The 15,434-nt window shown below is 48.5% G+C and overlaps 8 protein-coding genes across 8 annotated transcripts; 4 read left to right on the top strand and 4 right to left on the bottom strand.

Annotated features, from left to right (window-relative positions):
• Nucleotides 1-750: 750 nt before the first annotated feature.
• Nucleotides 751-963, bottom strand: N7489_002994 (uncharacterized protein; the record flags this gene model as incomplete). Its single annotated transcript, XM_056708749.1, has 1 exon — nt 751-963. The coding sequence occupies one exon, from the start codon at nt 961-963 to the stop codon at nt 751-753; it is 213 nt and encodes a 70-aa protein (XP_056573051.1).
• A 111-nt stretch (nt 964-1,074) lies between these two features.
• Nucleotides 1,075-3,299, top strand: N7489_002993 (uncharacterized protein; the record flags this gene model as incomplete). Its single annotated transcript, XM_056708748.1, has 12 exons — nt 1,075-1,189; nt 1,242-1,322; nt 1,372-1,422; nt 1,479-1,655; nt 1,707-1,895; nt 1,944-2,131; nt 2,189-2,212; nt 2,273-2,300; nt 2,360-2,572; nt 2,621-2,810; nt 2,879-3,063; nt 3,136-3,299. The coding sequence occupies 12 exons, from the start codon at nt 1,075-1,077 to the stop codon at nt 3,297-3,299; spliced, it is 1,605 nt and encodes a 534-aa protein (XP_056573050.1).
• A 1,968-nt stretch (nt 3,300-5,267) lies between these two features.
• On the bottom strand, nt 5,268-5,968 carry N7489_002992 (GNAT family N-acetyltransferase; the record flags this gene model as incomplete). The annotated part of the gene is made up of 2 exons (XM_056708747.1): nt 5,268-5,322; nt 5,382-5,968. The coding sequence occupies 2 exons, from the start codon at nt 5,966-5,968 to the stop codon at nt 5,268-5,270; spliced, it is 642 nt and encodes a 213-aa protein (XP_056573049.1).
• A 429-nt stretch (nt 5,969-6,397) lies between these two features.
• Nucleotides 6,398-7,117, top strand: N7489_002991 (uncharacterized protein; the record flags this gene model as incomplete). Its single annotated transcript, XM_056708746.1, has 2 exons — nt 6,398-6,814; nt 6,872-7,117. The coding sequence occupies 2 exons, from the start codon at nt 6,398-6,400 to the stop codon at nt 7,115-7,117; spliced, it is 663 nt and encodes a 220-aa protein (XP_056573048.1).
• An 884-nt stretch (nt 7,118-8,001) lies between these two features.
• On the top strand, nt 8,002-9,534 carry ergS (the record flags this gene model as incomplete). The annotated part of the gene is made up of 1 exon (XM_056708745.1): nt 8,002-9,534. The coding sequence occupies one exon, from the start codon at nt 8,002-8,004 to the stop codon at nt 9,532-9,534; it is 1,533 nt and encodes a 510-aa protein (XP_056573047.1).
• A 553-nt stretch (nt 9,535-10,087) lies between these two features.
• On the bottom strand, nt 10,088-11,047 carry N7489_002989 (PX domain-containing protein YPT35; the record flags this gene model as incomplete). Its single annotated transcript, XM_056708744.1, has 6 exons — nt 10,088-10,160; nt 10,222-10,279; nt 10,348-10,442; nt 10,519-10,544; nt 10,612-10,788; nt 10,844-11,047. The coding sequence occupies 6 exons, from the start codon at nt 11,045-11,047 to the stop codon at nt 10,088-10,090; spliced, it is 633 nt and encodes a 210-aa protein (XP_056573046.1).
• A 1,397-nt stretch (nt 11,048-12,444) lies between these two features.
• N7489_002988 (uncharacterized protein) lies at nt 12,445-13,117 on the top strand (the record flags this gene model as incomplete). The annotated part of the gene is made up of 3 exons (XM_056708743.1): nt 12,445-12,535; nt 12,606-12,700; nt 12,752-13,117. The coding sequence occupies 3 exons, from the start codon at nt 12,445-12,447 to the stop codon at nt 13,115-13,117; spliced, it is 552 nt and encodes a 183-aa protein (XP_056573045.1).
• Nucleotides 13,118-13,548: 431 nt separating this feature from the next.
• N7489_002987 (uncharacterized protein) lies at nt 13,549-14,771 on the bottom strand (the record flags this gene model as incomplete). Its single annotated transcript, XM_056708742.1, has 5 exons — nt 13,549-13,794; nt 13,866-13,937; nt 14,010-14,107; nt 14,197-14,625; nt 14,678-14,771. The coding sequence occupies 5 exons, from the start codon at nt 14,769-14,771 to the stop codon at nt 13,549-13,551; spliced, it is 939 nt and encodes a 312-aa protein (XP_056573044.1).
• Nucleotides 14,772-15,434: the final 663 nt, after the last annotated feature.

Raw genomic sequence — 15,434 nt, 5'->3', positions numbered from 1 at the left:
CCAAGGTTGGCTCTGCAAGATCGCAGTTTCAAAAAGAGCTCAATGATGTGACAACCCCTGGATTGGAGATTTGGATCGAATTCTGAAGGAGATCAGCACATCTTTCATGGATGATACATATTTTGAGGGTCTCCCCAAGGTTGTTCCTTTTTTGTGTGTTTTTGGGGATTTGGAGAATTATGGGGCTGTGATTCTCGCCAATCAGCACTTGTGAATTGGTTTCTACCTTCGAAGAACCAGAACCCGAAATCAGATACAAGAGTCCGGTAATAGCTGACACTCTGTGCTATCGTCCATCCTATTTTTATGCTGTCTACAGGGCAACTAGCCTAAAAGCCTATGAGTTCATAGTTGACTAGTCCCCCTTCCAATCTACGGGATATTGACTTGGTGTTCAATGAGATGATATCTTAGTTTCACGTTTGAAAGGCCTTCTGGGATGAATATGGACAGCAACTCGGGAGGGGAAATTGTACCGCAATTGCAAATATATAAGGGGGCTTCGCATCGCATTTCCTGTTGTGAGATGCTTCACATATTCTCTTTGTATAATTCACTTTCGCATATTCGAATATTCTTATATATAATTGCATAGTACCCGGCTGCGAAGAAATCTTATTCGTTGACCATGTCGAGATATACAGCTGCAATGTTCTGCCCGGGCCTTTCCCGAGGTCCGAACCGGGCAAATCTCCAAACTTGGATAAGACCATTAAGACAAGCATGTCACATCAAGCCCTTAGCGCAAGCTTATACGCTGCCAAGCATAGCCCGGGTTGCAATCGCCTGTGCATAAAGCAGACACGAGAGCAGCTTCCCGCCATCCCCACGTTTTGCACCGGCGAAACTCGCTATCGCCGGTGGGGCGCAACGCGCCTTCCCGGATATCTTGTCGGTGAACCCGGTGATTCCTTCAGCTTTCCCCGCGATAAGAGCTGGAAGGTCAACATGCGGAGATAGCATGATCGTACTTTATTAAGTCGCGCAGATTTATTGCTCGCATGCGCCCCTTTTCTCTTTCTTTTCGTTGACTCTCACCTCCTACGGTGAGCACTCTACGATCTCGTGCGCATTATGAGCGACCCGGAAATCATGTCTGCCTCTGCGCCGGTCGGGAGTCTTGGGGATCGGAAAAGAAATGAAGTTATCAAAGTGCAGAATGAGGACGAGCTGCGGTTGGCCCAAATGGGTAGGCTTCCGATTCCGGGCGATTAGAAGGTGCGATATTGACCGCGGCGCAGGGCATAAACAGGAGTTGGAACGACATTTGTCGCTTTGGAGTTTGATTGGACTGGCGGCGAATTGTACTATTTCATGGACAGGTTAGTTGAGATCATCCGATTGCTCAGCACTCCACTCACATATTTACAGGCCTCGGCTTGGGTTTAATCACTGCAATTAATGCAGGCGGTCCCGGCGCCTGTGAGTTTCCATTCCGTACAGATCAGCAAGGAAGCAAGCGAATGACCCGGTTCTAGTGATATATGGCTTCATCCTCGTTTTCATCCTTCAATCTTTCGTCGGTGCTTCACTGGCAGAATTTGTATCTGCATACCCCACGGAAGGAGGAATGTATCATTGGATTGCCGCCATTGCTCCGAAACGATATAACAGCTTGCTCAGCTTTGCCACTGGGTGGTGCACTGTATTCGGATGTAGGTTATCCCGACCATGAAAAGTCTTGGTATGAAGTTGATGAAGCCTAGGGATCTTTACAACTGCATCAACCAATCTAATTTATGCAACGGCGGCCATGGCACTGATTGCGCTTTATCATGATGGCATGGTCGTGCAGCCATGGATGACCTTTGTGGCATATCAAATCCTCAATATCCTGACTGCGGGTGTGGTCATGTTCGGCAATCGGTTTATTCCGATAATCAACAAGTTCTCATGTAGGTCAGCTCACCTTCCTGTGGGGTTCAATAATTGACTAGTGTCAGTGGTCTACCTGCAATTGGCCTGGTTTATCACCATGGTTGTCGTGGCCGCCAAAGCACCCGTTCATAATGACAGCGAGTTCGTGTTTCGCACTTGGATCAACAACACTGGCTGGGACAACAACGTCATCTGCTTTATCACTGGACTAGTCAATCCAATGTACTCGCTTGGAGGTTTGGATGGAATTTCGGTAAGTTGTCCCCATTGTTAAAGTGCCCGGTGAATGCAGCCGCTGACCGTACCGTAGCACATCACAGAAGAAATGCCCAATGTAGGTTGAGGTACATCGTGGACAAAAACCATGTGTACTGTGCTAACCAATCTCCTATAGCCCGGAAGGAATGCCCCTTTGGGTCTAGGTTAGTTAGGTGGTGGTGTCGATTGCTTCGATAACCCGGCTAACTGTAGGCATTAATAGCTATCACACTGTCAATTGCGTTCGTGACCGGACTATCATATCTGCTCAGCCTGATGTTCTCAGTCCAAGACTATGGCAGCTTGGCTGACACCCATACTGGTCTTCCTCTTGCTGAGCTCTTCTGGCAGGCAACCTCTACGAGAGGTGGGGCATTCGGGCTGGTGTTCATGGTGTGGGTTGCTCTTGGGCCCTGCGTCATTGGTTCGCAGTTAAGTGAGTACTGCCTTTCTCTCAAGACCGAGGCACTTCTGACTTCAACAGGTACTGGGCGAGTATTCTGGGCCTTTGCCCGTGACGAAGGTCTTCCGTTATCGAAGATATGGGCTCGTGTCAACCCTAAGCTGGGCTCGCCATTCAATGCCCAACTATGTGTTGCCGTGATTGTCGGACTTCTTGGATGCATATACTTGGGATCTAGCACGGCGTTCAATGCAATGATGAGCTCTGCGGTGTAGGTTCTCCACATCCTACAAAGCAGTTAACGACACCGGGATGGCTTAATGCTGACATTGATTTTAGGACTATCAACAACTTTGCCTACCTTGTGCCCATTCTGACCAATGTTCTCTTATTCCGTCGGACCATGCACCGTGGTCCATTCTTTATGGGTCAGACGGTTGGAATGAGTGTGAACATCATCGCTGTGGCATGGCTGGTCTTCGCCATTGTATTTTTCTCGTTCCCGTATCAGATGCCTGTAACTGGTATGTTCTGTGATTTCCCACCATCCCCTGTCCCTGGTAATCTGTCCAAGCTTCGTGCTAATAACCTTTCAGTGTCAAACATGAACTATACCTGCGTTGTTGTAGGCGGATTCTTGACCATTGAGCTTGTTTGGTGGCTCATTGCTGGAAAGAGGTATTCTGCGACTGTACAGCGAGCCAGAGAAGAAGGGACCAGTGAGACTGTAGTTATTGCTGATGGGAAATTTGATGAGTGAAGATTCAATGTAGTAAGCGAGCGTCGATTCCAAGGTTCCAAGGTTCGGGTGTCGCTTCCGAGATTGTCCTTTAATCCATCGCGTCTCTCACTCAGATAATTTATCTCATTTTCACCTTTTCATATGTTTCCTTTCACCCGTATCATCATTTGATTTAAACTCCATTATGTTTCCCTTCCATCATATATTCAACTCGAGCCAATATCTGGTTAGACAATTATCACGATCATCGATGCGCTGCCTAAAGAGGGAAGCCAGCCACTCATCGTGCATCACGCGGGCATTCGAGTCGATGGTTGAAACTTTCCATTCCAACGCGAACCCAAGCAGACGAACTTCCACCACTCAAATTTATTGCTAGCACAATGCTAAGAAGCTGGCCCAAAATCGGGACCTCAAATGCTGGCTATATCGAAGTCAACCCCAGATGTCTCATCCTGCTCGCTGTCACTAGTCACCACCTTCCACAACTACCGCAGTCTACATCAACCACGAAAACTGGTTGATTCTTTATGAGCTCAAGACGGAGACTCCATACTTGTGTCACCACAACAACTACCAGTTTGGGGACACCCATGCTGCAGTTGGCATGATGACATACAATGAGTTTGTGCTATCGTGGATTATATCCTTGGTACCCTCTACAAATCGAATAGAGGTGGCCTGCTACCCTGCATTCGCCTCTCCACATCCTCGCTTTTGATTTCATTTGCTCTGGACTGAGGGAAGCCTCTTTTGAACCTTCCGGTGTGTGCTATCTTCTCACTTTGGATTTACTCTCTTCTTACTTCAACTTATAGGAGGTCGGCTCTATGTCGGTACTATCAAGAGTGGTTTCCCTTGGCACGTCGTTTACAGAGTACAATACTAGACCTCTTGTGAGCGGGAAATGGGGGCTAATACTAAAGAAACCCCTCTTCAGGACACTGGTGGAAAGACCCTCTAAGAGTTTGGTCTTTCAAGAGGGCCCGAAGCCATGATGACCACCGAGTCAAAACAACACCGTTCGGCAACTGTGCTGAAGTATATCCGTTCCTTCATTTACTACGGCAAGTTGAACTATCCTTGACGGGCTCCTTAACCCTCGCTAACACAGGATTCCATTATAGAGGATACGGCGGCAGTAACACAGACATTCCCCAGACCTGTATTAATACCTCCACACGACCCGAACAAACTCCACCGGATGTGGTCCTAAGGCACGTCCTAAATGCCACCACTTACTTGGGTTCGAAGTGCTTCTACATACATGATTCCCACCACCACCACCACCACACCAAGAGAAGGAGAGGGTGATGACGCAGCAATGGACACGGTATTCCAGCCAGGAAAGATGCGAAAACGGCGTTCTAGCGTTTTTCTAGATGGACGAAAGGAGCATCGAGATCCCCACGAATTGGCTTGACAAGTAAACCAAGTCAAAACAAGCCCACAGGGCAACTCTTGTACGAATAACATGGAAAAGCGAGTATACATACCCCTAATAGCTACGACATCATTGTGGAGGAGCTGGTGAAGTACCATGCTGTGCTTAATGCATACCATAGTGGCCGCCTTCATGTGGACCCAGAGAGAGGCACTGTTTGGTTTGCTGGAGAAATGAAGCAGTGTTCTTCCACCTCCCAGTCACACCTACATTGATTTAATCCCACGCACAATTTCTGGTTTCACTCTATGTTCCTAATCTAGTCGTATTTGGGCTTATTCCCTATTTTTATCCTTGTATTACAAATTTTTATCCTTGTATTACAACGTCGATTCGATTCCGAGCTAGGCAAGGGGATGGGTTTTGCCACGGTGGTGTAGTCGTGATATGGGGAAGCTACGCCAACAACCCGGGCATGTTCCATTCATTTGTAATGTCCGAGAAAATTGTCTAGCCTGGTCCTTACATACGGATATTCGCTCTCATCTGTGTCCAAGGTGCTTTGTTTCCCATTAACTCAGATAATGCTCACTGACTCCAAGTCAATTACCATCCGTTTGCTCTGGCATTGTCCATTGAAGATAGACAGTATCAATCCTACAAAAGGTTATCAGATGGAAAATTCCATTAGTCAAAGCATATAACGAGCGACTCACCAATGACCCATCTTTCGCCCAACGTTCTCCAATTGCCCTTTCTCGATAAATCCCCATTTCATGTACCATTTCCTCAGTCTCTCCCCGTCAGTTGGAGCCTCAGTGTCATAAGGTATGATCGCAATGATATTCTGAACGAGAGAAGTCTTCATGACACCCATAGAGCTACCAAATCCAATCCGTGGGATATCGCCCACTCTTTCCTCGCAGCGGTGCTCAACTTCACCCTCCTGCACCAGACGCAAGAGCTTTCTAAGAATAATGGTTCCATATCCAAACTGCTGCTGGTCATAGCGCATGAAGATTGACAGCTCAACAGTCGGTGCATAGGACAGCAGATGACCACGGAAAGGAGACAAGTAAGCGTAGCCAAGAATCAAATCTGCTCCGTCTGGTGTCTTGCGTGTGTCAGACACAATGACATAGAATGGGAGGTTTCTTCTCATCAGATCCCGAAGGATGTCTTCATAGTGCGATATCGGTGGTGGGGTAGTCGCGAAAGTGGAACAGCTGTTAACAATGTACCAGTGGTTGATATCCCGAACTTGCGGGATATCAGCCAGGGTTGCGGGGCGGTTTGTAATCATTTCGCCTTTTGTTGTAAAAATACAGAAATATAAACAGTGAACGTGAATGTTCGAAAGAAGGGACGTCAGCCTAGCGTGAGTGGGCAGACATGTTGTTGAAATCAATGCGGGATGTCAATTTCCTAAATGAGGTTAGTGCATAGCCAGGTACGCTAGCCGTCCCTGGTTTAGCGTGAAAGTGAACACGCCAATCAGGAGTATAGGAACAATATAGGGAAACATCGACTTGCAACAGGGATGACAACCCATCCCAGCTTTGTAGATACTGAGGAAAAGGGTATGATGGGATGAATATGCGTCCCTGTGGCCCCCTCGGCGTTTGTCTCGTTTGATCGAGTCCGCGTATCTTAAGTCGCGCTTTTGTTGCGCTCCTTCTTCCTCGTCGCTCAATTCTGAACCTGCAATTTTCTCAGTTCGCTGTCCACCACCATGGCTAATAACCATGCTACTCCTGGCCCTGAAGGCAATGGCCCAAATGGCAACAAAGAAAATGGAGATAGCAGCCTTCCCTATGATCCCCTTGAGGACTTTACAACCCTCGCTGCGATCGCCGTGGCTGCCGCTGCGCCCGCCACCCCACACACCGCCGCGCCTCCCACTATCGAGACCGACCAACCCACTGTTGAGATGGTGGAGGACATAAATGCGACCACTGGCGGCAACACTGGAGAGTCCGTCCAACCTGCACCTCCCCACGCCTCCGCGTCGGGCCACGGACCAGCAACCAGCGCCGCACCGGCCTTTATTCACCCCGACACCATTCTCTCCCGTATGACCCATCGCCTGTCACCTTACCTGGCCGAGACTCCAAACCAGTTTCTTGGACAAGTTTGGATCAACCACATTGTTAGCACTGAACGGCTGTTCTGTTCCTTTACATACTGACATGCTAATGACATTTAGGATTCACTGCTAGGCGTGCGCACCCGTGCCCAAGCCGAGGACATGCGGAATTGCGTTGAGCAGACCGACAGGGTCGTCCACTTGGCCAACGATATCTTGCGCCAGCAGAGGGAACTTTTGGCGGAAGTGAGACGGATTGTTACAAGTGGGGGATATCACAGTGGAGATGAGTCCCACGACGACGAGGATGAGGGTGATGGTGGCGGTGATGGAACTGCTGCCAATGGAAACAGTGCAGCCAATTAGGAGTCTCCTTTAAGCCCTTCTGTGTTTCTCTGGCCAAGTTTAATCATGTTTTGAATGATATCCTGGCATTGATGCTTATGCCATCAAGAGACACTTTGTGCTTTATGTATGGCCCAATTTTCAGGAGGCCGTGACTTGAATTTGACTTAACAATACCCAGCGTTTTTCCATGAACTGACTTCACTTTTATTGCGGATTGTCCAAAGGGACATATAGCGAGCTTCCATTGTTTGTACATTGGCACTCAGAGAAACTAGTGTTTCTGTATTCCTGGATATACCCATCTCGTTTGTTTGCCCGGAGATCTGATATTATCATGGGTATGTCATGGGTATGCCCTGTAGATGAAAGCAGTGTAAAGTGAAGTGAGGCGGAAGAGGTTAATGAACTTTAGAAGGTTGAAGTGCAACACAAATAAGCACGTGCCTTTCTTGATGGCCATATAAGTGTAAAACACCACCAGTCTTCTCTTCACTTCACTCTCCACTTCAAGCTTTCCTGTGGCGTCAAAAATATCCCACCATAACATTGTGATAGGACGAACCAAGGACCCACAAGGCTGAGATCAGCCCATTCGTGCATGGCGATTGGTGAAATTGATCTATACCCCTGGGTACAGGACCAGGTAATATTGGAGCCTACCAAAGTGTGAAAATGCCTCTGCCTAATGGGCTGCGCCTGCTGGAAGTACACCCGCGGTGCCCGCGGGCACCGCCAGGCAAGTGCAATATCATACTTCGTTGGTTCTCGCCGTTTTGGATTGCCCCGACAAATCTGTTGTTGATTCCCTGAGGACTTGTTTTGTTTGTTTTTGTTCTGATTCGTTTTTCATCTATCCTGCTCTTCATTAGGTCGCCAACACTGAACACGTCCCTATCATCATCATGACCGCAGCTACGGAATCCCACGAGTCAACAACAACATCTAAAAAGAAGCGATCACGCCGCGGACGCAAAGGAAGTACACCATGTCCTGTCGCAGTGAAACCTAAGAAGACCTTGTTTGTGGATGAGATTGGAGGTTCTTTGATTGATCAGTACTATGAGACAGGCAAGCGCAATAGCGATGACGCCAATTCTGGTATCTCGTCGGTTTCACTTATGGATCACTTGCGCAGCAACGCAGCACATGCCGCCTCTTCGTGTTCCAGTTCAGCAAGTTTCCATACAATACCCAATTCCAGCCCGGCGACGAGCGTGAACAGTCATGAACCCGTTGTTGCTCAGCCACAAGTACCAGCCAAAACCAATGTCCTCCATCCAGCCACCGATTCCTTCGGCGCGAAAGCTGAAGGCCGGGACCAAGATGCTGTATTCAGACTCGATGATTTCAAAACAATGGCGTCTATCCATCAAATAGCCGCCCTTCATGGCAAAGTCGCCCACATGGGAATCCTTGATCACAGCTACCGATTCTTCGTCAACGAATCAAGAACAGCAGCATTGTCATTTAAGGTCCAGAATGGGGTTGCAGTCATCGGTGGAGATCCATTATGCAACAAGGACGAAATTTCCGAGCTCATGTCCGAATTTGCGGCATACCGACAACGGCATCACTTGAGCATAGCATTCATGGGGGCCAGCGAGTCCTTCCTCAAAGACTACGCCAAACCAAATGGCTGGACAACGATCCGCTTTGCCACAGAGCGGGTGCTCAACCCCCAGACAAATGATGTGATACTCGAAAACAACGGTAGACGCATCTTGACCAAGAGTCGTCAGCTCATGAACAAAAGCAAAGGCGGCATCACCATGGGGGTCTACGCCCCTACAGTGCACGGCATAGACCAGAAACTACAAACCAACCTAATCACCATCTACGATGCCTGGCGCGCCGAACGCAATGCCTCTGCCAGCCCGCAAGCCTTCATAACCGTCTACGACCCCTTCGCTGTCCCCGACCTGATGACATTCATATACACCCGCACCCCCGACGGAACAATCAACGGTTTTGCCGCTCTTCGTCGCCTCGGCTCCGGCGGCTACCATGTCGACCCATGCATCGCAGCCCCAGGCAGCGTAAATGGAATTAGCGACCTTCTCCTCATCATGGCAATGGCGCTCCTCCGACGCGCCGGGGTCTCATACCTCGGCCTCGGCGTCGAACCGCTCCAGTCGCTCACCCGTGAGGATGTCAGTGGTATGCCGTGGCCCTGTAAGAAATTCACGCGCGGCTTGTACGGTCATGCATTCCACCGTCTGCCCATCGGAGGCAAGAAGGCATACCATGACAAGTTCCATCCGGACCCCACTCAAGACTCGGGTCTTTATCTTGTTTTTCCATCCGGCATACCCAGTCCCCGACATGTCCTTGCTATGACGCACATGGCCAATATCAGTTTGCGGAAGATATTCCGGGCTGATGTCGAGGCTTGTGTGCTGACTCGGAAGTTGAAAGCTGGTGGTGACACTCGGTAGTAAAGAAGGAAAGTTCCATTGGTCAGACCCTAAGGGTAAGAGGCTTGAGGGGTTCTTGTATTCTATTCGCCCTGTGTACGTTGAGCATCTTCTTTCCGAAGTTTTCTTCTGTTGCTATTTCAGCGATACTGGGTACTACATCATGCTCAAGGCGTTTTGTTCCAATTGCTTGGCCTGGTGTTTTTGCTGGGATATTTGTACCGTAGCGGCGTCATTGTTTGGTTCTCTTGAAAAATTCCATGTGCGATTATGTATGTACCTTTCGCCTTCTGGATTGTATTAAACCAATACCTCCTGTCTGGTCATTGCTTGGTAGGTCGCCATGTAGATTGTGTTCTGTTCTGTCTGGCAAAGTATCACTTGATGAATCGGAATAGGCAAAAGAGACATCTCCAGTACTGTGGAATTGCAGGACCTCATCCTCGAGTTTGTTTTCAACCCCAGTATCATCTCGAAATGTAAATGATGATGTACAATACAATGCAAAATGCGATTCCTAGACGCCCAGCCATATAGCTAATCCCGCATCACCCGGTAAAGAAAGAAGATTAAATTAGCAGACTCGACCGAAAAGGAAGTCTTTGACAATAGGGGAGCCCGAGAACTCCGGGTTCAAAAGGACACAGCTTGAAGAATGTGAGCAATAGATCAAGACAATTAATCATAGACACATGATGGGATACTGACTTGAGGAAATACTCCAACCCCACACGCCTTGATTCCAGGAACTTTGGTCGGAATTTGTCTGTCATAACAATGGCCATTAGCTAAGTGCATGACAATATAGAAGGGAAAACGAGCACCAAAACGTACAGATGACACTCTTCGGCGGCAATGCAGGCAACGCATTCCTTGCATGCGGGAAAGAATCAACCAGCCGCTGGCGCAGGTCATCGAACTCGGAGTATCTATAGCAAGTCCAAGAATCAGCTAAACATCCTCTGAAGCCAAGACAGGGACAGGAAAAGGGGATAAGCAACACACCTCATCCGAACAACAATCGGTCCACCCTATATCAGAAACAATCAAATTAGACAAGCGATTCCAACCGCATTCCCTCCAAGATCCAAAACTCACATCAAGCGTCTGAACCGTACAATTCCACACAACATACGACCCGACCCCCGTCATACCGCGCACAATAACATGATCATCAATAGTAACGCTACTAGCCCAGAGCCCACGACTCGTCTCCGAGTTCGGGTCGGCAGTATGATCTTCCAGGGTGATACGAGCAGCACCACGCAGCGACGACTGCGAGACGTGCGAGGTATTGCGCTCGTGTCGGCGCCAGTAAGGGGGGGACTACTGCGGAGACGGGGCGGGATGACGTGGAGGTTGAGGATGCGGAACTCTGAGGCGCGCCATGGTGGTTGTGGTTGTTTGTGGTGGAATCGTCATGGACGTCATCGGTCTCAGGTCGGAGTGCGGGGGCGGGCTGGATATCTGGGTGTGGGGAGGAGGGTTGGTGCAGCTTAGATGCCGGTCCGGCCTCCTCGGGTGCTGGCTCCATCCATTAGATGCTCAAGGGATGGCGGGTGTTGGCCTATTTGGTGGGGGATGGGATTTGTTAGCTTTGCTGCTGAGGTTCATTGCGTTTGGGTGTGGCTCGGTTCGGGGATGTCCCGAGGAGGTCTTCCCCCCATTATGCGGGGTGGCAAGTATAAGTGCTAGGTGCAGGATATCGGGCTATTTTGGACATTGGGGTCGATGCAAGGATGCGCGGACTAGGCAGGGTTGTACAAGCGATCCGAGGTGAGACAGACTAACCTTGGGAAGTGTATGTGGCGAGATAGGGAGAGTGCGAAGTGTGTAATGTTGGACTTGATAGGGAAATCCAGTTGGAGCGGTCACGGGGGTCGGGGTTATGTGGCTTAGCTAAGGCTATGTGGGCTCCAGGGCTGCCCACCAGAGATATGAATTATGCCAGGAAAATGCCCAATCGTGTTTTGATTGACATTTTCTGATTGTATTTCCGCATTGAGATCATAGATATGACGGTAAATTTCAAATCTGTCTGCTTTCCCACTTGGACTTGACTCTCAGAATCTCATCAGACTACTCAAAGCCAAGAAACATACTAATCCTAATACAGTAAGCGTTGCTTGATCGTCCTCTGATCTTTAATTCTCTCCAACTCGGGCTGAGACATACCAACTTTTCTATCTTTGAAAAGCACGATGTCTTTGTGGAGACCGGGTACCGGACAGATGTGACACACAGTGCCCACCAACGACAAACGTCGCTACAATCCGAAACCATCGACATATTCCCGGATATCGACACATCTCAAAAGCAAAACCCCTATAGCGGACCCTTCATCAATAAATCCACACTCACTTTCAAAGCAACGGTCTCGCTACTGAACTCACTTGACAGGGAATACCTTGGCCGTGCCAGAAAATAAAAATAATAATAAAATCATTCGATGTGGTAGAACCCCAAGGGTGGCACTAGTGTGTGCCACCATGCAAACCAACTAGTACATTCTATACATAGGCTGTTATAGTCCTGTGATTGCTTTTTTCCCTTTATGAGCTCCCCAGTCCTCCCTTGCTGGCTACTTTTTCTTTCCTCCTCGATCTACTTGGACTCCTACGCTACATCTTCGGAAAACAGCCTCTTGCTATTGGCTTTAGATCATCGTCTAACATCTCCCTCATTCCTTGCCTTGTTCTCGAAGGAATCTAGGACTTGAAGCTCGTAGGTTCTAAGACATTTCCTAGTTCCATTACACCTTCCCCCTTCATTCCACCTACCCGAGGTAGCTATCACTATCTCTATATCTGGACTCTACGTGTATCAGTCTGTCACCTGCATTCTTCAAGAAAGGCTAACACTAAAATTTAGTAATTGTGCCCTGCCAATTTCTGATCTCATTTTCAATTATTACCAGACTCAACCGACACGATGCTGTCCAAGACCATGTTCATCCTCGCTTCGGCCGCCACTCTAGTCAACAGCCAATTCGATCCGACATCTGTTCCCTACGCTACAAGACGTCAGTTGATATCTTATACTCTCCCCCCTGTGTATAGAATGGTCATACTTACATATCTTTCCTCCCTCAGAGGCCTGGTGTAACTCCCAAACATCCGCATGTCCCATCCTCTGTCTACAACTACCAGGAGCCTCGGGCACACCAACATCAAACACCTGCTCAGCCGTAAGCGTTCCTTTAGGAAAATCAAAGTCCCAACTAACCTCAAATCCCTAGGACACCCTACTCTACAACTGTGTATGCAACAATAACGTCATCCCCAATGCCAGCGAATTTTCCCAGACAATCCCCTACTACACCTGCACGGAAACCAACAACCAATGCGTCAAAAATTGCGATGGTAACTCAAGTTGCCAGAATGACTGCAGAGTAAAGAACCCCTGTGGAGCCCAGGATCCCAAGCGTGTTAATATTACTACTACCGCCAAGCCTACCCCTACTGCATCTGAGACCCCTGTCAATACCCTTGTCAATGGAGCTACTAGCGCTGGTCCGCGCATGGCCTCGTTCAATATGAGCCATGTCTATGGGCTTTGTGTCTTGGTTGGTGGTTTTGTTGCTGGCTTTACTACTCTCTTGTAGAGTGCAAGGGTCTAGGTCTTGGTTGGCTTGCCCTGGGGGTATGATCCAAAGGTTGAGCTGGTTATTCAGATAATGAACCCTGGAGTTGCGGTTGTTCTTGCTTGAGACTTTACTAATATTGGCTAGTTTTTTGCTTCTTTTGTGGGTTTGCATTTTCCGGCTGCATTAGCATTGAGCGTCTGTTTCTTTTCTTTTCTTTTTTCCTTTTCTTGATTGTGAGTTTACGGAGTAATCTATTGCAGGCTGCTCGTTTACTACGTCTTATTTTAGCATTACCCACATTGGTAGTGAATCTTTCTATGGCATTACACAATTTTATTCAATTGCATACATAGGTTATTTACGTTCTCGAGTTCCCGGGTACTATACCAAACCCTATCTCTTGGGTTGACTGTGCTACAGGTTCAGTTGAGCTCTCATCCTCAAAAAAGCTATATTTTTGCCCGCACCTTCGCGCTATCCATGCGCTGCCCTTCATCATCCTGCTCTGCAACCTCCAAAACTGGGAACTTGGCCGGCATAATCCGCCGCGGTGTCGAACCTGGGATTACAGAGTATTTGGAAAAGTCCGAGACTCCACACTTCTCCCGGAGGAAATCCTCATCTGTATCCAGGAGTCCGTTCACTATTTGGTGCGGGGCACGAAGCATAGCCAGAACAGCATCTGAGAATATTGTCTATTGCCCCCTGTCAGTATTGAAAAGGCCAGGAAAAGTTCATGGTATAATGTGTCTTGAAATGGACATACCGGCTTTCTCAAATCCTTTTTGTACGATGCCTCGGATCCCTTATTATGCTCCGTGGCTGCTGATTCAATCGACTAAAAATTAATGCAGTCAGCAATCCCCTCACAGAAACCAGATCTGGATAAAATCAAGAGGAAGGCACATACAGACGCAGGCCAGATACTCGTCACCGCCATTTCATTCCGGCCTTGACGGACGAAGTCCATGGCCAGACCTTTGACCAGGACACTCATTCCCACTTTGCCTACATATAACGCATCATCAGCACATAGTCAGGCACATTATATGTCGACTCCAGCCTCCAAAAGCCACAACTCAAAGACATAAACTCACCCATCGCATAAGCAGTCTTCCCCCTAAAGAACCTCGAATAAATAGGCGGCGAAACAACAATGATGCGCCCTTTCCAGCCCCGCTGCTCAAAGAACGGCAAAGCAGCCTGAACAGTCGCATACAGTCCCTCGGGGTTCACCTGCTGCATAAGCTTAAACCGCTTGAGAGGTGTATTCTCCACAGACGACCACCAGATCGCGCCGGAGTTATACACGAGTACATCAAGCTTCCCGAAAACGCGCACCGTCTCCTCGACGGCATGCTGGATCTGCGCGGCGTCGCGCACGTCAACGGCTACCGTTGCCGCGTGCCCGCCCGCTTCGCGGATCTCGCGCTCTACTGTGTTGATGGTGGACTGCGGTGAGTTCGGGTCTGGCGGGAATGGAGTCACTGTTGATGCATCGGAGGTTGTTTTCGCTGCTAGCATTACTGTGTTCGGGGTTAGTCTTGGTGGTTTATATGGGATTGCATGTAGCTGTACCGGCGTAGCCATTCTTCGCGAGGTCGATGGCGATCTGGCGCCCGATTCCGCGTGATGCACCTATTATTAGCGCGACTTGCTGTTTTTGGGACATCTTAAGGGCTTTGGTGAGTTCGTGGTTTGGTTAGGTTGGTGAATGTCGAATTGGGGGGTCGATTGACGTCCTGGATTAGTGTCGTTATATACTTTCGGTTTTTGTGATTACCGAAATGCCGAGCTCTAGCGATTATATATCTGTTTATGCAGTCGGCAAACTTAAAGATGATAATCAAGGTATTCGGGTCCCGGGCAGATTTTATATAGCCGACAGACTAAATTGATGCTTAATTTCCTGATTACTCAAGTTCCGAGGTACATTTATAGTGCAGGTCCACTCCTCGGGTTTCGGGGAAGTGATGCCTCAGGCACTGTATCCATATCTAAGCCCATGATCTTTATATAGTCTTCAATGGCTCGATGCTTCCATTACATGCTTCCTAGTGATCAAAAGTCTTTACCGGTCGCATATAGAAACTGTCAAGGCGCCCGATTGATATCTACTGTGACAATTTGAGCGATATTTCCGGTTCCCAGGTCGTCTTTTGGCCTTTTAGTTCTTTGGGGTATAGAAGAAGGCATATCAGGCTAAAATTGTGAGATATCTCGGTGAATCACAGTCTCTTCTATTCATTTTTTTCATATACGTCTTCATCTTCATCCATTGTTCACGTAGGACCTCTGGATGGCGGTGTAATAGGCGGTCAGATTCTGCCAGATA

Source organism: Penicillium chrysogenum, assembly GCF_028827035.1.
Source record: "Penicillium chrysogenum strain IBT 35668 chromosome Unknown utg000001l_segment0_segment0, whole genome shotgun sequence".
Classification (NCBI taxonomy): Eukaryota; Fungi; Ascomycota; class Eurotiomycetes; order Eurotiales; family Aspergillaceae; genus Penicillium; species Penicillium chrysogenum.
Note: the sequence above shows the minus strand (reverse complement) of the source record. Positions and strands in the feature narration are given on the sequence as shown.